The 15,249-nt window shown below is 45.1% G+C and overlaps 1 protein-coding gene across 17 annotated transcripts in view; it reads right to left on the reverse strand.

The window, feature by feature from the left end:
- The window catches only part of SPATA6L (spermatogenesis associated 6 like), a 50,668-nt gene extending 41,474 nt beyond the window's left edge, over positions 1 to 9,194 (reverse strand). For 7 of the 17 annotated variants that reach the window (XM_059141786.1, XM_059141788.1, XM_059141789.1 and 4 more), the window contains exons 1-3: positions 4,995 to 6,007; positions 4,200 to 4,337; positions 1,145 to 1,193 (exon numbers count right to left, since the gene is read on the reverse strand). In XM_059141786.1, the coding sequence (XP_058997769.1) occupies positions 1,145 to 1,193; positions 4,200 to 4,337; positions 4,995 to 5,306 (499 nt within the window). In that variant the 5' untranslated portion in view covers positions 5,307 to 6,007. Of the gene's footprint in view, positions 1 to 1,144; positions 1,194 to 4,199; positions 4,547 to 4,825; positions 6,008 to 8,879 lie in introns of those variants that run through there. The other 10 variants (XM_059141792.1, XM_059141796.1, XM_059141800.1 and 7 more) reach the window with 8 other exon arrangements.
- Between the last annotated feature and the right edge of the window lie 6,055 nt (positions 9,195 to 15,249).

Here is a 15,249-nt window from a genome sequence, read left to right on the forward strand (position 1 = left end):
GAGCATATGTCGGGGCGCCTGGGTGGCTCAGTGGGTTAAAGCCTCTGCCTTCGGCTCAGGTCATGATCCCAGTGTCCTGGGATCCAGTAGGGACTCTCTACTCAGCAGGGAGCCTGCTTCCCCCTCTCTCTCGCCTGCCTCTCTGCCTACTTGTGATCTCTCTGTCAAACTCTGTCAAACTTAGCAGCTAAGACAGCTTGTAATTTTAATAAATTGTAATTTTAATAAATTGTAAATTTAATAAATAAAATCTTTTTTAAAAAGAAATGAGCATTTTTCAACAAAAACACTTGTACAGGGCGCCTGGGTGGCTCAGTGGGTTGAGCCGCTGCCTTCGGCTCAGGTCATGATCTCAGGGTCCTGGGATCGAGTCCCGCATCAGGCTCTCTGCTCGGTGGGGAGCCTGCTTCCTCCTCTCTCTCTCTGCCTGCCTCTCTGCCTACTTGTGATCTCTCTCTGTCAAATAAATAAATAAAATCTTTAAAAAACAAAACAAAACAAAACAAAAACAAAAACACTGGTACACAGATATTCATAGCAACTTTATTCATCATAGCCCAAACGTGAAAACAACCCAACTTTCCATCAACCAAGGAATGAATAAATAAAATGTAGTGTAGCCACACAATGGAACACTATCTGGCCACAAAAACAAATGAAGAACTAACACCTGCTGTAGCAAAGATGAATCCTGAAAACATTATGCTAAGTGAAAGAAGCCAGTTACAAAGGACCACATATTGTATAATTCCATTTATATGAAATATCCAGAATAAGCAAATCTACAGAGACAGAAAGATTGGTTAGTAGTTACCTAGGGCTGGGAGTGATTAGTGGTTAGGGCTTCAATCTGTGGTGGTAAAAATGTTCTAAAATTAATTATGGTGATGATTACACAACTGTATGAAGATACAAAAACCATTTAATTGTAATAAATTAATAAATAATAAATCCCATCTCTATCTAGAAAAGAGCTTGTGATAAAATAAAATACATGATTTAAATTTGACATAGTCTCTCCTGAATATAAATGTGGAAATTTATATCAAACATGGAAATATCACAACTTAGAATATAGCGGAATTTTACATCTGTGCACACAATTACATGTGCAAAACAGTTATTTTGTTTTGAGAGTACCTACTTTCTAAAATGTCTGCTACAGCCCCAGGATCTATTGCATTTTCAAATACCTGCAGGAAAAAAAAAATGATGAAAATACATTTTCAAAGATTAATTTAGGTTTATAGAAACTGTAGATTATATTCTTCCAAATAATTAGCACATGCCAATTCCAGCCATATAATATTTTAAACTATTTTAAACTTCAACAGGAGTATCTTTCACAGGAATGTGGTTAAAAGTTCAACGAATGACCACAGAATGAGAACACAGTACCAAGTACAAGGGAAACCTGAGTTAGCTCAATCTACCACTGCTCAAAGTGTCATCAACTTGACCTAGTTCCACAGTTTGTTCCTAAAAGCATATCTGGCATCAACCTCAGAGTTTGCTTGTGGTATGCATACCACAGACACTCATTAAATGATGTTAACTGAATAAATGATGTTAGCAATTGGTTGTGCTGAAAAGGAACATAAAAATGCTCTCTATGTGTAACACAAAAGTAAACTATGAGCGAAATAAGTCAATCGGAGAAAGACAACTATTGTATGATCTCCCTGATATGAGGAAGTGGAGATGCAATGTGGGGGATTTGGGGGGGGTAGGAAAAGAATAAATGAAACAAGATGGGATCCGGAGGGAGACAAACCATCAGAGACTCTTAATCTCACAAAACAAACTGAGGGTTGCTGGGGGGAGGAGGGTCAGGACTTGGGGTTATGGACATTGGGGAAGGTATGTGCTATGGTGAGTGCTGTGAAGTGTGTAAACCTGGCGATTGACAAACCTGTACCCCTGGGGCTAAAAATACATTATATATTCATAAAAAAATTAAAAAAAATTTTTTTAAAGTAAACTATGCACTAGTAGCTAGACTCCTACAGAATCCAAAATACCCAGAGCAAGGGAGAGCCTCGTAAGTTTAAAGTCTATAGTGAAGTGTAAGACAAACGTTGTGGTATCTCTCTAGCCAATGCCAAATCTGCTTATTTTGATCTTGAGCGGAAGGATCTGGAAGGGGCCTGAGATTAAAGGCATAACACGCCCTTCTCCCTGAACTTTGGAAGTCTCTAAGAAACCAAGTTTTCAGCAGAGTTTGATTTCAGTCCTTTAAGTTCTGATTTAAATGGTGTTAAATTTAAGCATGGTTAAAATCCGCTCCTGATCCAAAGCCAAGTCACCTTTAAGTACAGAAATGGAGGCTGTCCCCTGTAATCCATTTTTGTCTTACCAACTTCAATTTAACAAGCAAATGCAGGTGAGGGGTTTTTCTCTTGAAATATTTCAGTACTAACATCCCTTGACTTCATCCATGTCTACGGATTTTCTCAATTATGATCCTGGGGAGTAACTGCTCAAACAGAATGTCTCATGCATTCTTTTTCTTTTTAAATTGTACTTGTTTATTTGAGAGAGAGAGAATACGAACAGAGGAGAGGCAAAGGCAGAGGGAGAGGGAGAAACAGACTCTCTGCCGAGCAGGGAGTGCAGTGTGGGACTCCATCCCAAGACTCCGGGATCATGACTGGAGCCGAAGGCAGATGCTCAACCGAGACTGGGCCACCCAGGCACCCCGCCTCATGCGTTCTTGATAAGCAATTTCTTATTTATCCAAATGTCTGAGAACATTCAGTTCTGGGTCACACGGAGGGTCCACAGAGGAGAAAATGTCTTGGATACTTGCTGCAAGTATCTGCAGCTAGAGAATGGAACAAACACAAGACAACTGGGGCCGGTGGGGGAGAAAGCTGGAATATGAACCCAAACAGCTCAAAAACGAGGGCATTATTTCAAAATAGACTGGATGTTCACCACCCACTTCCTACTACTACCAATATCTAAATAGCAGAAATGGGTTCCTCTGGATTCTGACTATATGTCCCAAGGTAATATCCATTTATTTCTCTCCTCTCTTATCCAACCAGTTTGGTAGACTCCTTTTAAATTTCTTCTGTGATTTCAAATAATATTACATAGAGCCCTAGCCTTTTAGAAAATCAATCCTCATCTCCTCTCCCACGCTCAGTTGGAAACAGGTTATTTTCTGGACAGTACCATCCAGACCTTTAAAAGTGATACCTTGTCTAGCCTTCCCACACTCATGCCTTCATCCAAAAAGCAACTAAGCAATATTGGTCCAGGGAAAATGTTTAGGCTTATCAAGGTTAAAACTGATTCTGGGGGCACCTGGGTGGCTCAGTGGGCTAAAGCCTCTGCCTTTGGCTCAGGTCATGATCCCAGCATCCTGGGATCGAGCCCCGCATCGGGCTCTCTGCTCTGCAGAGAGCCTGCTTCCTCCTCTCTCTGCCGGCCTCCTTGCCTGGGTGTGATCTCTCTCTGTGTCAAATAAATAAATAAAATCTTAAAAAAAAAAAAATACAATTAAAAAAAAAAACTGATTCTGCCTTCAGTTTCCAAAACAAAAACTTCAAAGGACTGTGTATGATGCATAATAATGATAATGAAACTAATGTTCTAAATAAAAGTGGGAAAAAAGTCGTAATGTTCTATTAATATCATGTTCATATTCACTAAAATGGAACCTAGGCTTTATCACTGTAGCTAAATAAACCAGGGATGACCTAAGAAAACTCAGTAAATCGGAGGAAGCTTGCTTTGTTACAGGATTTCAGATACAGGATTTCACAAATCTGAATATAGTTTTTTTTTTTTCCCCATTATTTTTCTGAGTCTACAAAAGTTTGTTTCTCAGGTCCACTAATTAACTGATAATCCCTGTCATAAATGTAGCGCAGCTGCCTCTAACACCTCCAAGAACATTCAGAAAATGCTCTCTGCTCCAGTTAGAAAATGCCCTGGGAATTCCAAGAATAGAAAACATCCACCCGGCCGTTTAGCGCCGGCTTGACAGAACTTGGCTCAGACCCACAAGGCAAAAGCAAGCCCTCCGACTCTGGTTTTGTCCTGTGCCCAGGTCCCTGCAAGTCATTTATTTATTTATTTATTTATTTATTTCAAGAAAATATACAAAATGACTTTCTAAGAACCATCCGGTGCCCTCCAGACCCCACCATTTCAACTTCTCTGTTTGGCCGTGAGGAAGTCAAGATTACCTTTTCAAACCTCATGCTCTGCTGAATCATAATAGGGAACACAGAGGGAAAGCAGGCCGTCTCCAGGTACTGATTTAGGAGGTACACCCCCAGGTACACATCTTGTTTGTCAGGAAGGAACACCCCTGGGCAAGAAATCTTCAAAACAAATGAGAAATAGAGAACAAGGTTTGCGCGCGGGGCCGCTTTGCTCCGCGCAGCTGTCTTTCCTTAAGCCCCGCAGGCGACGTCCAGCCCCCACCCCCGCCGCGCCCCCGGCCCCGGAGCCCCCACACCGCCCCCTTCCCCGTCCCGCCCGCGCTCCAGCGCAAACTCGCGTGTCCTCCGCCGCCTCCGCCGGGTGTCACAATCGCGCCCCGCCCGCGGCTCTCCCCGCCCCTCCGGGATGGCCGTGCGGAAGCGGAAGCGGCTGCCGGGCCGCGAGCCTCGCGCTAGGCCGGCCGGCTCCTGGGGTCCGGGCCCCCCGCCGCGATGCCGAGCCCCCGGAGGAGCGCGGACGGACGCCCGCTGGCCGCCTCGGCCTCGAGCAGCGGCAGCCCCGGCAGCCCGGCCCACGGCGGCGGCGGCGGCGGCAGGTTCGAGTTCCAGTCGCTGCTCAGCAGCCGCGCGCCGGGCGCGGACCCCACCTGCGCCCGGCTCCGCGCGTCCGACAGCCCGGTGCACCGCCGCGGCTCCTTCCCCTCGGCCGGGGCGGGCCCCTCGCAGGCAGCCCCGGCCCCGCTGCCCGAGGAAGGCCGCATGGACCTGAACCCGTCCTTCTTGGGCATCGCCCTGCGCTCCCTGCTGGCAATCGACCTGTGGCTGTCCAAGAAGCTGGGGGTGTGCGCCGGGGAGAGCTCGTCCTGGGGTAGCGTGCGGCCCCTTATGAAGCTGCTGGAGATCTCGGGACACGGCATCCCTTGGCTCCTGGGGACCCTCTACTGCCTGGCCAGGAGCGACAGCTGGGCCGGGCGCGAGGTGCTCATGAACCTGCTCTTCGCCCTTCTCTTGGACCTGCTGCTGGTGGCCCTGCTCAAGGGGCTGGTGCGCAGGCGCCGCCCGGCTCACAACCAGATGGACATGTTTGTCACCCTCTCGGTGGACAAGTACTCCTTCCCCTCGGGCCATGCCACCAGGGCCGCCCTGGTGTCGCGGTTCATCCTGAACCACTTGGTGCTGGCCATTCCGCTGAGGGTGCTTGTGGTCCTATGGGCTTTCATCGTGGGCTTCTCCAGGGTCATGCTGGGGCGGCACAACGTCACTGATGTGGCTTTTGGCTTTTTTCTGGGCTATACGCAGTACAGCATCGTGGACTACTGCTGGCTTTCGCCCCACAGTGCCCCGGTCCTCTTTGTACTTTGGAACCAACAATGACACCATCTCATTCATTATGGCAACCAGAGTTCTGAAGGTTCCCTCATGCGATGAAGCCAGTGTAAGCCAGAGGCAATCCCGCTTGTCCCTTTAAGGACATATATCAAGCTTCGTTTGGGATTTCAGGTGTCATTCCGTCTTGATGGGTTGCTAGGCTGGAGAACATGCTGGCCATTATGACCACAGCCATATTACAGAAAGCAAAAAAAAAAGAAAAAAAAAAGCCCTCTATTACATATTTATTCAATAACTGCTTATATCTCCAGGACAACTGCAAAGAAAACAAGCTGGGGTGACTGTAATCGTGCTGTTTTTTAAAACTTGACAAAAGTAAATTTGTGTTTTGTAGTAATCCTGTAAGTATCACTTGTAAAGTGAACTTCGAAAAAAAAAACAAAAACCTATGATCTTCATTCTGTAAATATACGTGCAGATATGCCACCTACTAATACTAGGTTGAGGTAGATTTTAAACAGTATTTTAAAAGTCTAAGACATAGGCTCTTCTCATTTATTCCCTGAAAACCTGTTGCCACGGTGTCTTCTTAATCCTGATTTTCTTGTAAGCTTTCTTAGTCTCTTCCATCTTTGTGGCTTGGGTAGTGATAAGAGAGATGATAGTCCATATCTTGCTTTCCTTTCCCTCTACCTCCTCAAAAACTGTTTAAATAGATATTTATTTCTCATTTCTCTCTAATGGTATCTTTTTGCATTTAGAGAACAAGCCTAGAACTTACTTGAAGAAGAAACATTTAAAGGTGGGCATAACACAGTGCTGATAGAAAAGGAAGGATCGGGCTATGGCCAAATGTTTAATTCTGTTGATGACAAATAGTGTGGCATGACAGAGGACAGAAAAGCTAACGAAGGCTGTCAGGAATTAAGAGTCTGGGGGTGGGCTTACCATATACTATGTCCGTGAGCCAGTATGGCGGGAGATGGGGCTCTGCTGCCCATCATCTCTACTGAATAAAGATTACCTCAACTGAGGTAATAGGAAAATAACGGTTCTTTGCAGTGCAAGGGCATAAACTTTCTCAGAGCCACCACAAGGATGACCCTGTCTATTAGAGTTTTCATATGGAATCGCACTTCCCTGTACACAGCACACTTCAGGTAACAGTATTTACTTGAAATTCATCAGGGGAGCCCACTGCTGTACCAGGCACAAGGTGTAACAAACTCCTAAATTTCCCTTTACATTGACCTTCACATTTAAAGCAGTTTTTCCAGGATGCCTCCCCAAATCACAAGACCAAAGACCACCAAATGCAAGATGGACTCTAGTCATTATTCTTTGACCAGGGATGACCAAGAAAGGAATGTGCTTTAAATGCTGTTCTACCTGAAAAACGAGAGAACTTCTGAATTACCTCTGGAACTGGTGTTTTCAGATGACAAAATTTTGACATGTATAAAGAGAGGATTATGGCCTTTGATCTGTCAGGTAGAGGGCCACACAGGAATCTGGAGAATGGTGTGACATGTCGGCTCTGACTAGGTAGAAATGTGAACTTTCTGAATGAAGAGGCACACGGAGGAACAGCTACTCCAAGTAAAATAAAATCATTTGTATTCCCACAACATCCTGAACACAGACTACCTCTTGTCTCGCTGAATCAAACTGTAAAGCTCTAAGTGATTTGCTTTATTGTTTAATCTTAGATCTTTTGTTTTAATCCAGCAATATTCAGGCCGGATCTTTTTGAAAGTAATGATACTTATTTCCTTTTGCAGTGTTCACAAGTCTGAATATTGGGGGCTCACAATTAGTTTTATCTTCAGGTTCCTGGTTATACTTCTGGAATTCCCTGTCTTAGCTGATGCGGACCTGAGTTTGCAGGCTTTTAAAGCACAGATCAATTCAACTGATGTCTCTGGAACACTCTACCATAGAGTAGAAAATGATTTTACTGTAAATTAATTGTACACTAAAGAATGCCTTTTAAAAATTAAAATAAACCAGTAATGTTGAATGAAGTGAGATGAAAACTTGTTTGATTTTTGCCTTGATTAAGAGGAAGACTGCTTTATCACTCAGCTTCTCAAGAATTCCTTCCCCTTACCACAAAATATTGACGGTCAGCACTTGATGTAGCACAATTTGATAGAGTCTGGGCCTATTTGCTCTCAGCGAAATGGGACAAATTCAGGAAATTTTTTTTAAAAGACTTTTATTTATTTATTTGACAGAGATCACAAGTAGGCAGAGAGGCAGGCGGGGGGTGGGGGGAAGCAGGCTCCCCGCTGAGCAGAGAGCCCGATGTGGGGCTCCATCCCAGGAAGGACCCTGGGATCATGACCTGAGCCAAAGGCAGAGGCTTTAACCCACTGAGCCACCCAGGTACCCCAAATTCAGGAAATTTTTGTTTTTCTTTCAGAACTGCATGAATGATGAAGCCCTGGCACTAGTCTCTTGTATGGAGGCTAACCAGATTTTCTGTGGCCGTAACTTACTGACATCATGACCGGTAGAGAAGCCCCTATAGCTGGAAGGCAAACCTGTATGACCGTCTGTCACCAACTTCAGGTGGAAGCTGAATTCAGAGTAGTGACTGACCCCAAACAGGAACAATGTAATCATTCTGCCACAGCACCTCACTTAAGCAGGATTCAGTGGATTCTTATAAAACAGGTGTTGACTAATTAACCCCTTTTGGAATTAGCAAGCCAGAGCCATCTCTAGGAAAAATACTTAGAAAATACTCAATTAGGGGACGCCTGGGTGGCTGTCGGTTGAGCATCTGTTTCCGGCTCAGGTCATGATCCCAGGGTCCCCAGATCCGGCCCTGCATTGGGCTCTGCTCAGTAGGGAGCCCGCTTCTTCCTTTGCCTGCTGCTTCCCCTGTTTGTGCTTTCTCTCTCTGACAACTAAATAAAATCTTGAAAAATATATACTCCATGAGTTCATAGAGGTGGCAAGTTATTAGGAAGTGACTGTGCTTTCTGAAATTGAATTCTTGTTATTTAAAGAAGGGTTTTGTTTTTTTTTTTTTAATTATTTCACAAATCTTTATCCTGGAAAAATAATAAAATTCTTCTTGGCCTTAATGCATGGTTAATTTAAAATAACAGAAAATTTTACAAAGCTAACAAACATGTCCTGTGAGTGGGGAAAACGCTGAAAGAGGTTGGGCTGAATTTTGATTTCAGTGAAGAAATCAGGGAAGACCAATGTAGAGATCTTAGGGACACAGAGATCCGATCTGTCCCAAAAGATAATGATGTGTGCCGTGAGGAGGTGGTTTAAGTGGTCGCGACCATGTAGGAACCCTGGGGAAAGAGTCTGATTTAGAGCAAGGTGTGGAGAGTCGTCGACTTCTCTTACCGCCCGGATCTGAAGTTCCACCACCACTTCCAGAGGCATCGCTCCCTGCGTGGGCGAAAGGACGGGAATGAAAAGATCCTTGTGTGCGGAGCCTGGGGCCGCTTTTCCTTAGTTTAGCTCACTCCCTGGGGCAAACGTTCCCAGCGGCTTCCCCTGCCCCCTTCGCCCTCGTCCCCCCATCGGTCCCCCCGGACTCAGCCCAGGTCCCTCGCACCCGGCCGGGTCTCACACTGCGGGAGCTGGAGCCAAGGCTTCCAGAAGGCGGAGGCGCCGCGTTGCCATGAACGCTCAGGCGCAACCTTCCACCTGGAACGCGGGCGGGCTCGGCGCACGCGCAGTCCCGAAGCGGCGTCCCGGGCTGGGCACTAGCCGCCCGAGCCCCGGGTGCAGCCGTGGGCGCCGGCTCGCCGGATGCTGGCAGAGCTCCAGGGGCCCTTCCCATCACCTCTCTTTACGGCCCCCGTTGCTGTGTTAAAACGTTTACAGCGTGCATTCTGAAAAGGGACTAGGATCATTCGCTCCTTATCATCTAAGTGCTTCCCATTTTTAGTAACTGTACGGCCGCCTCCGAGCCCTGGAATTTCTTTTAACAATTCCAGTTAATGGAGTAGCCTGTCCTGAAGGTCCTCTCTTGCTTGTGAAATGTCAGGTCCTTGGGTTTGGTTTGGAAAACATGCCCCCCATCAATAAGAAACCAACATGTGTGCTAATTAGAAATACAAGGATAATTCTGAGATTAAAACTTCCCATGCTTTCCCATATTAGCCACAGTGGAAATATTTGTCCGTCTCTCTTGTCTGGCGTTTAGTTAACCTAAGGCAAGCAGGGAGTTACATTACGTCCCAGGGGGTGATAGTTAACAGCGGTTGCCAAAGCCAGGGCCACGCTGTGAAAGCCATCAGAGGTGGCAGGCAGAGCGAAAGTTCTTAACCAGTAGGGGAAAATGCACTTTAGTCCACTCACTGTATTTGATAGACAAAAAGGAAGGAAAGGAGGAGGGAGTGGTTGCTTCTAGCCAATCTGAAAAAACTGGGAGGGCTAATGCTGTCTGGGGAAAGAAATGTGAGATTGTGATGAGTCATTCATTACTAAGCTGTCGGAGGTTTCTGTATTTGCAGGAATGCAAGTGCACAAACATGCCCTGAGACAATTAGGCATTCACTTTGGTAACTGGAGTTCTTTTCCCTGGAACGGGAACACTTGTGATGAGGGAGGGTATATTTTGTCCTTACACGATCCCTGTTGCTTTGGCTGTCTGCATACCAAGAGGCACATGGGTGAGTGCTTGGCTCCTTGCCACATCCAGAGAACTGATTCGTTGACTCACAACAGCTTGCTGGTACCCAGGTGAGTGGTGACATACAGGAACAGGACCAGTGTCGACCCTCACAGGTAGGTCACCAAAACCAATACTAAGTCATCAAGGAGAGTAACAACCAAAGCAAGATGACTAAACAAGTGGACGGAGACTTACGGGAAGGGAGAAATCAAGTCTTGATGGAGAACCTGCAAAGTGCTAGGCACTTTGCATATGCTAATTTATTTCATCTCCACAATAACTCTTAGAGGAAGGTATCATCTCTATTTTACAGATGCAGGATCTGAGGCCAGACAGCCTTTTCCCCAAAGCCACACAGCTAAAGGGAAACAGCCGCACTTGAATCCCAGTGTGCCCTGCCCCCTCACAGCCCCTGTGGCACAGAAACCCTGTTGATGTGTACAGACACACTGTCCATCTCGTGCTCTTAATGGTCTTAACTGCACTCTCCTTGCTTGGCTCCTAGGGTTGGATACAAGTCTTATCGGGTTTCCCTTCAACCCTCTGCCCATTCTTTCTCTCTCTTCATCCTCCTCTACCTGGCTATGCATGTTCCTAGGTCCTTTCCTTTACTTGCTCTATGCCCTTTACCTATGGTGGCATACGATGTTGGTAAGGACAAAAACACAGATCTACATATTTCACCCAGGTCTTTCTTCTGCTCTCCCTCCCAAGGAGGACTCTCCTGACTATGAATACATGTGGCTCTTCTTTGTAGCAACTATCACCATAGCAGTTTCACAATTGTTCCTATGATTGTTAATTGTCTGTCTCCATAAACGGTGAGTTCTGCATGGCTAAGAGTTTGTATTCTAAATACCTAGCATAGCAGATGCTCAATAAATATCTTTAAGAGATGTTAAATGCAGAGATCGTCAAGCCAGTCTATAGGATTCAAGGTATATGGGTAAGTTGAAGAAGGTCATCAAGAGGACATGACCACTGGTTGACCCGTAAGCTGAACCAGAGCAGTTGGAAGCTTGTCATCGCCTTCCACTGTCCTTGGATATACGTTCTGCCCACCATTCCTACAACAGGAGTCATTTCAAGAACGCAGGTTTTAGAGAGCAAAATGCTGTTGAGACCATCTGGATAGTACATGTGACTGAACCCAGTTAAGTCCTCCAGATAAACCTTTAAGTTTCTGGAGGGTGGGCACAGAGATCTAGTCATCTTGTGGCTGCCTAAAACAAGCCTCCTGTGTTCCTAAGTACCCTTGCTTATTAAAACTGCCACCTACCGATCTTGAGTGGCCTGCCTCTTTCTTCAGTCTCTCACTGTCCTCCACATCTAGGAACCAGCTTCAGATTTCACCCACTGAAGCTGCTGAGTTTGGGAATCAACACCACATCAGGGCAGACTAAATTTGCAGAATGAGGAAAGACCGGTGATAGCTACTACTGTTAGTCTGCCATGGATGTATTAAATGAGTTGATGAGGAATATTTACGTTTGTTCATTTCACTCACCATGGTCACCTGAGCTACCATGGAGATGTAAAAGTTTCTACGTACACAATGTACACAATGCCTCTGGCCCATATTGCAAAGTAGTGAATCACTGAGGCCGTCATCTGGGTGGCAGAAAACAAATCCCACTGACCAGCTTGTGTTCCCACAGTGTTTCTGCAGGGCAGACTGGTCAGCAGTGATATCAGCACTGCAGAAATGACACATCAGCACATCCTGCTCACATCCTGGCCACTGCCAAAAAAAAAAAAAAAAAAATGGCACATGTCCCACATGGGAATTTTCCAAACACTTCATTGGCAAAGAACAAAAGTGTAACAGTCAGATAATTATGATTGCAAATTTTCCATTTAACCAAAGACATGAATGATAAGACAATGAATTGTAAACATTCCTCAAATAAGGTAGAAAGGAGTATTCATATGGAAAGGAAAACTAAAAAAGAGAGAGAAGGCTCTAATGGCTTAAAATAAGACAAATTCTTCATTTATTATTATTAGTTTTGTGGGTCAGAAATCGAACACAGATCTCACTGGGCTAAAAGCAAAGCTAGAAGGGCTGTATTCCTTGGCTTTTTTTCTTTGTTTTTCCAGCTTCTAGGGGTCACTACATTCCTCAGCTAGGAGCTCCCTCCCTTTATCTTCAAAGTCAGCAAATTTGAGCGAAGTCCTTAACACACTGCTATCTCTCTGGCTATCTCTCTGGTTCTCTCTTTAGAGATATTGGTGATTACACTGTCCAGATAATCCAGGATCATTTCCCTATCTTAAGGTCAGCTGATTAGCCATTTAATTCTATCTGTAATGTTAATTCTCCTTTGCATGGAAGCTAACATATTCAAAGGTTCCAGGAATTAGGACAAGGATATCTTTGGGAGGCTATTATTCTGCCTTCCAAGGACCTCTTTAGAGAGCAATTTGTTAATGTCTATCAAAATGTTTCATTGGACTCAGCAATTCCAATGCTAGGAATGGGTGTGTGGATATACTTTCACATATACAGAAGAATACAGGCTACAGCATTATTTGTAGTTAAAAAAGATCTGGAGGCAGGGGGGTGGGGGGTGCCTGGGCAGTGCCGTGGGTTAAGTGACTGACTCTTGGTTTCAGCTCAGGTAGTGATCTCAGCATCCGGCTCCCTGCCCAGAACGGAGTTTGCTCAAGACTGTCTCTCCCTCTCCCTCTGCCTCTCCCTTCCCAAATTAAATAAATCTAAAAAAAAAATAAAAAAGATACTAGGGGCACCTGACTGACTCAGTCAGTACAACATGCAACTCTTGATTTCAGGGTTGTAAGTTCAAGCCCCACGTTGCAGAGTTTACTTTAAAAAACAAACAAATAAAAACTAAAAAAAAAAAAAAAAAAAAAAATTAATGACCTTAATGGTCATTAAGTAGGGTAATATTAAATCAATTATGTTTAAGCCTTAAGAGGGAACACTATGTAGCATGGAAAAAGAGTAAAGCAGAGCTGTACATCCTAGCAATAAATACTCTCTAAAATACAGGACTAAGGGGGGCAAAAAGCATTGAACAACAACAAAAAATGTGTTATGTATGCTTCCATTTGGAAGAGACAGGGAATATATGTGCATACATGCTTAGAATATTCCTAAAAGGATACAATGGAAACTGTTAGTAGTAGATGCCTTGGGGAGGGGCCCTAGAATAGAGAGAGAAGAAATTTCCTTTTCGTTGAATATCCTTAGGTACTTTTTGAGTATTTCTACCAAGTACTTCCATTATCTAGTCCAAACAGGAAAACAAATTAAAACAAGTAGAATAGGGGTGCCTGGGTGGCTCAGTGGGTTAAGCCACTGCCTTCGGCTTGGGTCATGATCTCAGGGTCCTGGGATCAAGCCCCACATCGGGCTCTCTGCTCAGCGGGGAACCTGCTTCCTTCTCTCTCTGTCTGCCTGCCTCTCTGCCTACTTGTGATCTCTCTCTGTCAAATAAATGAATAAAATCTTCAAATAAATAAATAAAATATTCTGTTAAAAAAAAAAAAAAAACAAGCAGAATACATAAAACAACAAAAAGGCCCAATCTGGCTAACAAGGGAGGGCCGGGAACGGAATTCTGGAGCTTTAGGGGCGGCATCCTATATACTGCATGCCTTGAAAAAGTTTGCTTTTCTCCTTGCAGTGCAGTGGGTCTTGTCCTGTGACCCTGGGCATCTCAGGGGTCCTAAAGCCCCTGAAATAATGGGCAACATTTCCTGCATGTGTATACAGGCTTTTTTCTGGGAAGAGAGGCTGTCGTTTTCACCAGAGGCTGGAAGGGATGGAGTTAGTCAAACCAGGTTTTAGATCCACTGTCCTGTCCTCTATCCTGACATTAGTTCCTCTCTAGAGGACAAAGAAGGGCCACGTGGGTGATCTGACAACGCAGCAGGTAAGGAAAGAGGGGCTATTCTCTGCAGCACTTAAATGCCCACTTATAAGAGCAAACTGTCTCTCCCAGGGAAGCTGTATTCAATAATAAGTGAAAAAGACCTCCAGGTCCTGTTCTGGACTCAGACTCCTTTTTAGGCCTACAATCTTCTGAGATAGTGAATTATTCATTAGCACATGTGAACAATACCAGCAGATTAAGTTTCCAAAGTGAGCTGTTCATTAACATTTGTGAGAAATGCCTGAAAAGGAAAGATTAAAAAAAAAAAAAATCCAAGTACAGGAAACAATCCGGATTATTTCAGCAACCATGCATTTTCAGCTCACTGATTTTTTTTTTTTCAATTATTTATTTGAGAGAGCAAGTAAGTGAGCAGGAGCAATGGGAGGGGCAGAAGGAGAGGGAGAAGCAGACTCCCCGCTGAGCAGGGACCCTCCCCCCAACCCTAGTCAGGTCTCTGTCCCAGGACCCCTCTCTCATCACCTGAGCCAAAGGCAAATAAATGCCCAACCAACGGAGCTACCCAGCTCTGATTTTTTGTTTTAAGATTTTATTTATTTATTTATTTATTTATTTATTTATTTATTTGAAAGGCAGAGATCACAAGGAGGCAGAGAGGCAGGTAGAGAGAGAGAGAGAGAGTAGCAGGCTCCCTGCTGAGCAGAGACCCCCACCCCCCTGATGACTCGATCCCAGGAACCTGAGATCATGACCTGAGCCAAAGGCAGCGGCTTAACCCACTGAGCCACCCAGGCGCCCCCTTTTTTTTTTTTTTTTTTAAAGCACAGACCCAGGGACCCCTGGGTGGCTCAGCTGGTTAGTTGCCTGACTCAGTTTCAGCTCAGATTGTGATCTGGGGGTTGTGGGATCAAGCCCCGCATGGAGCCCTGTGTTGGGCTCTTCGCTGGGCACAGAGTCTGCTTGTCCCTCTCTCTACTTCACCCCTCAATCACTCTCTCTTCTCTCAAATAATTTCTTTTTTTAAAAAAAGCACAAGCCCCCCTCTCTCTCTCTGCCTGCCTCTCTGCCTACTTGTGATCTCTCTCTCTCTGTCAAATAAATAAAATCTTTAAAAAAAAAGGGGGGGGGGGTGCCTGGGTGGCTCAGTGGGTTAAAGCCTCTGCCTTCAGCTCAGGCCATGATTCCAGGGTCTTGGGATCGAGCCCTGTGTTGGGCTCTCTGCTCCGTGGGA

The sequence above is a fragment of the Mustela lutreola genome, chromosome 12, assembly GCF_030435805.1.
Source record: "Mustela lutreola isolate mMusLut2 chromosome 12, mMusLut2.pri, whole genome shotgun sequence".
Taxonomy (NCBI): Eukaryota; Metazoa; Chordata; class Mammalia; order Carnivora; family Mustelidae; genus Mustela; species Mustela lutreola.